The following is a 6496-nucleotide window of genomic DNA, read 5'->3' as shown; positions in this document are numbered from 1 at the left end:
CCTGCTGATGCTGTATGATAGCATTTCTTTTAGCCCCTTATAAAATACTCTTCTATTAAATGTGCTTAATCCAAAATTTTGCTTTGCTCCTCCACTTTACCTTACTGTTATATTATTATTCAACAGTATTACAGGCTTCATTTCTCGTTGTGATCATGGTGTTGGGAGGAGTACAACAGACAGACAGTTTTTCTTTATCAACCAACGTCCATGTGATCCCGCAAAGGTGAGGTGTTTCTTTTTCTGACGTGATAAGCACCAACTTGTTCAATATTCTCTGAAAACCCCTGGGTTAGTCACTGGTATGTATATTGGTGGCTTGATGCTGCAAGTTTCCCACGTCACGAGGTTTTGTCTTCATTGTGTCTCATTTTGTGTGAACAAAAGCTCAATCATACAAGATATGATTTAGTACATAAGTTGTTTTGAAAGGAGTTAAATAACACGCACTGGGTGGGAAATAGAAGATAATAGTACTGAGCTTTATTGTGTTTTCACCTTCTCTGCAGGTTGTCAAGCTTGTGAATGAAGTTTATCATTCATACAATAAACACCAGTATCCATTTGTTGTCCTTAACATTTGTGTAGATTCTGGTAAGTTATGAATGATTTTCAGTTTCATTGAAGAATAAATTGTGTTTATTTAGAGAACATTGTACCTCTGTCTTGTCTGACTTGCTGCACTTTGGCAATTTCATGCTATACAGTTGGTGAGGGAGAGAGAGGGTCTAGCTGTGGTTCCACATTTTTTTCCCCTCTACTTTTCCTATACTCAGAAGTAACTTCTTATCTCAAATAATGAGAAGACGACAATCTTGTGGTTAACTTCAATATAAGAAAATTTGTATCATGTTATTGCACAGAGTTAACTTAGTTTTGTTTGCTGGAATGTTGAGAAAGTTAAAAGTTTAATTTGCAGACATACCGTGAATGTAAACCGTGGCTTTGGTTTTAATCCCATAAAATAAAAATGGAGGGGAAAGGACAGAAAATTTTGATCCAAGAACGGTTGGTTTTTTTCTTAATTTTTCATTTATAATGCAGTTGGTTTTTTTCTTTTTTCTTTTTTCTTTTTTTTTTTAGAGTGTATTGACATCAATGTAACTCCAGACAAAAGGCAAATTTTACTTCAGGAAGAAAAGCTTTTATTAGCAATTTTAAAAACTTCTCTGACAGAGATGTTTGGTAGTGATGTTAACAAACTGAATGTCAATCAGAAGGTCCTGGACATCACAGGTAGGGCACAAAATGTGGAAGTTTTGTGTATGATATATGGTAGAGAATTGAAAATGGGTTTTTAAAAATCCAAAGAAGAAATGAAAAATCTGCCTGTTAATTGATGTATCTTTCAGGGCAGATTTTTCATGTGTTGCTCTCATTGAAAGGTAGTTACTGACATCAAACAATAAGGAGGACCCTAAGTTACTGAGTGATTGTTATGGAAATTACACATGCCAACACAACACTATTTACAGTCAACTTTGTGGGGAAGAAATTAACACAAAACCAATTGATGGTGCTTGAAAAAGATTTATCCCATCATACTGGAAAAGAAATGTGTTTATTTAAATGTCCTTCAGAAAGAATGGTTAAGGTCTCGTAAATACAATCGGAAATTTGAGTATGAGTTTATCGGGTTGTGAATGTTAATTCTTTTAGGATAATTACAGAAATGGCCGATCCTCTCGTGCCTGTGTAATCTTTAAAAATGGCTTCTCTGTGTTAACACCACCTCATCCTCCTCATTCCTTTCAACAAAACCCCTTCTAATTTCCTTTTTTACTGACATATAGAATCAGTTGTAGCCTGATTTTTACTGCTATTTTAAATTAATCTTAGTAAAATACTTGTCAAACTGACAGTTGGGGAGGTTGAAGTCCTCTAATTATCCACAAATCATACATACCACAAGTGTCTATGTGCCAGCTCCTTCGCACCTCACCAGCAGACTTTTATGGTGACCATTGAAGTGTAAGAGCAATTCACTTTTCATTGACGCTCGGTCATTAAACTCCTGGTAATATAAATGAAGGTGCTGATTGGACTGGTTAAACTGTTCCGGTTTCTTAAAGAGATTACAAATTAATTCACACCAGTACTTAATGAAAAGAAGAATAAAAAGAATAAAAAATAAACTTGTCAGTTTCTGAAAGGTGTAACTGCTTGTCTGTTGGATATTAATGCATTTGAGGCCCATCTCAGTCACTGTCTGCTTAAGGGCTCCTTTGAGAAGGTTGCAATTTTTCTACATCTCTTTTTATTCCCTTTACTACAATACATAATTTAACTAATGTTTCCAGGTAACTTAGAATCATGAAATACTCCTTATTCTGGTTTTACTAGGCAACTTGAAGAAGACGCTGCCTGAAGATACAGAAAAGCCTTGGGTAGAAACGCTGTCTGACTCTGAAAATCCAGGTGGTGAAGGAAAGAGGATAATGACTTTTGCCAGATTAAGGGATTCGTTCTCTCTCCATCAAACACCAGAGAGTAGTTTTCGAAGCCCTAAAAGGGTGAAACAGCAGCACAGTTCCCCTAGACAAAGGTCACTTGATGCCAGCTGGAGTACTGTAAAGACTCACAGGGCTGTCTTCACTGAGGAGTCTGGCAGTTGTCATAAGATGGACTTGAAGATTCCAATTCCAAGCAGATACACAAGAAAATTAGAAGATAATGCAGATTCTGGATTCTGTAGCACTTCTGAATCGGATGCCGGATGTAGTACACCAGAAGCTGGGAGCTGTGTCAATAGTGAAAGTGTAGTTAATCCTCCTGAAGAGGAATTCCGTAGCTCAGAAGAACAACTTCACAATGAATGTCTTGAAACTGGTGGATGTAGTGAGAAGTCATTGGAAAGTGATGATCAGGTCTTGGGCACTGACCATGACTTAAATCAAACCAGTGACTGGACTAATCAAAATAAGTTATCACAAGAAGCCAAAAGTTCTTCCTCAAGAGTAAAATGTTTTAAAAGCAGAAGCTTTAAAAGTGAAGCAGAAGACTTCAAGGCAGGTAAATGTCCTGAAGTGAAGAATACTGGGAACTATACGCCAAGTGTTGATGTACTGGTGGAAATTAAAAAGAAAACTGTGCCACTTGAATTCTCTATGAAGGTTTTAGCAGAAAAGGTAAAAAAGATAATACAGCAACAACAGAAAAGTACCGAAACACAAAATTACAGAAGATTTAAAGCAAAAATTAGTCCTGGAGAAAATAAAGTAGCAGAAGATGAATTAAGAAAAGAGATCAGGTATTTTCACCTTTGTAACATTGTATTAATCAATTAAAAATAGTTAAGGAAAAATACGAGACCTGTCGTGGGGGTTGGGGAGGAGGCTTACCTGTTAGTTTGGGATCTACCTTTTATTTAACTCAGCCGTTAAAATGTCCATTTGACAAGAGCTCCTGACAGAGCAGGAGCAGTTCTCGTGTTTGAACTAAGTGCAAATGGAATGTGGAAAGAGACACTAATTGTGAAAACTACACAAATGTGTCAGCTGCCTTACTTCAAAACTGTGATGTTGCCTTCAGTATTACTCCCTGGAACTACCACCATACTGCCCATTTCTAATTGCATTATTACCAGTGGCTGTATTTAAAATGGGAGAATCCTGAACAAGTGCCGTATTAATGATGTGTGGTTAATTAATAATGGTGTTCTGCCAGAAATGGCCTCATCAGCCAATGGCAGATTCCAGAGAATTGTACTTTTTCACATTCATATCTGCTTTAATGATTTTTTTAAATGTAAAGCCCATTCTGCAGGGAGGAAAAAGATATTTGAGTTTTACAATCTAACGTGGTAACCGATGAAGTGTAACTTATAATCTGTTTATATTTTCTATACACAGTAAAGAAATGTTTGCAAAAATGGAAATCATTGGCCAGTTCAATTTAGGGTTTATAATAGCAAAGCTGAATTCTGATCTTTTCATAATTGACCAACATGCTACTGATGAGAAGTACAACTTTGAGATGTTACAACAAAACACTGTTCTTCAAGGTCAGAAGCTGATAGTGTAAGTACTTCCAGTGTTTTAACAATCACAACTTTTAAGTTTAATTCGGTGTTGTGGAAGGGATATCTATGCTCAAATTTATGTAGCATTTCAGACACTCAAGACAACAGTAGGTTTTATGTTCTCTGTTTCAAAGAGTCAATCTTTGCATGAAAAATACATCCCACAGATAGTCATAGCTATGCAGCAAGTCGGTGGTCAAATGGATGTCACAGAGGGCTGCCACGGTGTGGTGGTGACATGGTCACACTGGGGGCATGTTGGAGACTGCTGCTGCAGCAGGGAGTGCTGCCCAACCGATATCGGAGTAACGTGGAAGGGATCTGTTCAGTGGTGAGATTTCCTTTTCAACAGAGCCAAGTGAAATGCCTGAACAGAGCTCTGTGTTATATCTCCAGATTGGTTCTGAAACTTCTCTTAAGAGGTCTGCACTGTGTACCTGTGCAATACCATATTTTTCTCTCTTTTTCAGGCCTCAAAATCTCAATTTAACAGCCGTAAATGAAACCATATTGATTGAAAACCTGGAAATATTCAGAAAAAATGGATTTGATTTTGTCATAAATGAAAATGGTGAGTCTGTGCCAGAATTACTGGAAGTGACAAAGTTCAACGGTTTCATCTCATTTATTATGTAAAAAAAGTCTTTTGGTAGTTATTAGAAATTTCAGAATAACATGCTCTATAGCATATGGTTTGTTTGGTGTTCAAGACATAGGAATCAGTTTAACGGAACGTTGTAGAGTATTTATCTTGCCGGCTTTTGACAGAATTTTCTAAAGACTCTTTGGAGAAGAATCTCCAATATCTTTTTTTATAAAATGCTGTGAATTACCAATCTCTTGCCAACAAAAATAATTATTTTGTGGTCACATAATCTCATAATAGCTTCATAAACAGTATGTTCTTTGAAATCAAAAGGGTTTGTTGGAAATTAAATCTATCTGCTTTTAAGTTTACAAGCATATTTTTGTTGTTAAAAGGGCATCTGTCCTAGTTACCACTATGGTTAGTTAATAACATCCATCAAAAGACTAAATTTAAACCTTTGCATGTATGCACTTCACATTGTATTGCTGTATCAAAGTAGTTTCTGTATTTTTCTCTCAAGAAGAAGGAATTTCCTGTAATGCTGTGCACTTTTTTTTATTATTGCAAATCTTTCAGCTCCTGTAACTCAAAGAGTTAAATTAATATCATTGCCAACAAGCAAAAACTGGACTTTTGGTCCACAAGACATAGATGAGCTGATCTTCATGTTAAGTGACTGCCCTGGAGTCATGTGTAGGCCCTCCAGGGTCAGACAGATGTTTGCTTCTCGAGCTTGCAGAAAGTCTGTAAGTACAGTATTTCGTCTTCTGTTCCTCTTGTAGGTCCTTCGGCTTTTAAAGCCGTGCTCAGTATTTATTTGCTGTAGTAGCCAAAGTACTGCTTTTTTAATCTGTGCCAGGTGTTAATATGGAGAAAGAAAAGAGTAATTGGAATTTGTTTGCCCTTTCTTGCAGGTGATGATTGGAACTGCTCTGAATGTGCAGGAAATGAGAAAACTGATCACCCACATGGGTGAGATTGAGCATCCCTGGAACTGCCCCCACGGACGGCCTACTATGAGACACATAGTCAGCTTAGACTTGATTTCACCAGAATAAGTCAGTTTCTGATTAATAATGTTTCTGATTTTAATTCTTGGTGATATTTTGAGCTTTTATCATGACTCTTATTTTGAGTAAAAAAGAATTTTAGCCAGTCTTCAAATTTGAAGACACTAACACTTACAGATGTTCAGTGGGGTGTCATCATTACTCTTATCAAGTCAACAATGGCGATATTAATTTGTAAATAACATTTATTTTATTGAGATTTACCGTGTGTTTTACTTATTTTAGCAACCGAGACTTCAAAAAATAAATATAAATGCTAATATATAATGGTCAAGGGTAGGCAAACCTCATTCATAGCAAATACACTGATTCTTCAAATTAAGGGGAGTGTGAATTTAAGTCGTTAATAATGCCATAAACCAAACATTAACTTTCTATACATCCTGTGTATGGTAACTTTAAAGAAAATGTAAATGATATACAAGTGATTTTTTTTTTTTCTTAACCTGAAGTTGGATTTCAGAAGATAATTACTTCAAGCATTAATATTGCATTTAATGAACTTACTGGTATGTGTGTTTAAGGCTTGAAAAGAATAATTAATGTGGCATATTTGCTTTTAGTTATCATTGTTCCAAACTTTTTTTGCGAGAACCAGGATTCCTTTTTTGAGAACTAATGGAAAAAAGCTGCCCCTCCCCTCAGCCTAAAATCCTGGTAGGGTTAAAATAGTTAGAAAATCGTCCTTTTGAATCAGAAATCCATTAAAAGAAAGAGCTAAGCTCCTCCACGCCGGCAGGACCAGGATCTGAGCTAGGAACGCCCTGTGTCCATAGACTCCTTGCCGCAGCACGGAGCGGTGCGGCCCTGCTGCCG

General features: G+C 36.5%; 1 protein-coding gene across 1 annotated transcript in view; it reads left to right on the top strand.

Moving 5' to 3' along the window:
- Positions 1–5947, top strand: part of LOC104499123 (mismatch repair endonuclease PMS2-like) — a gene marked incomplete at its 5' end in the record, with an annotated part of 11063 nt that extends 5116 nt beyond the window's left edge. The window contains 10 exon segments of the mRNA XM_010142587.1: positions 127–226; positions 510–594; positions 1084–1236; positions 2344–3250; positions 3852–3874; positions 3877–3920; positions 3922–4019; positions 4492–4592; positions 5187–5356; positions 5525–5947. Of these exon segments, the coding sequence (XP_010140889.1) occupies positions 127–226; positions 510–594; positions 1084–1236; positions 2344–3250; positions 3852–3874; positions 3877–3920; positions 3922–4019; positions 4492–4592; positions 5187–5356; positions 5525–5668 (1825 nt within the window).
- Positions 5948–6496: the final 549 nt, after the last annotated feature.

Source organism: Buceros rhinoceros, unplaced genomic scaffold, assembly GCF_000710305.1.
Source record: "Buceros rhinoceros silvestris isolate BGI_N320 unplaced genomic scaffold, ASM71030v1 scaffold39418, whole genome shotgun sequence".
Taxonomy (NCBI): Eukaryota; Metazoa; Chordata; class Aves; order Bucerotiformes; family Bucerotidae; genus Buceros; species Buceros rhinoceros.
Note: the sequence above shows the minus strand (reverse complement) of the source record. Positions and strands in the feature narration are given on the sequence as shown.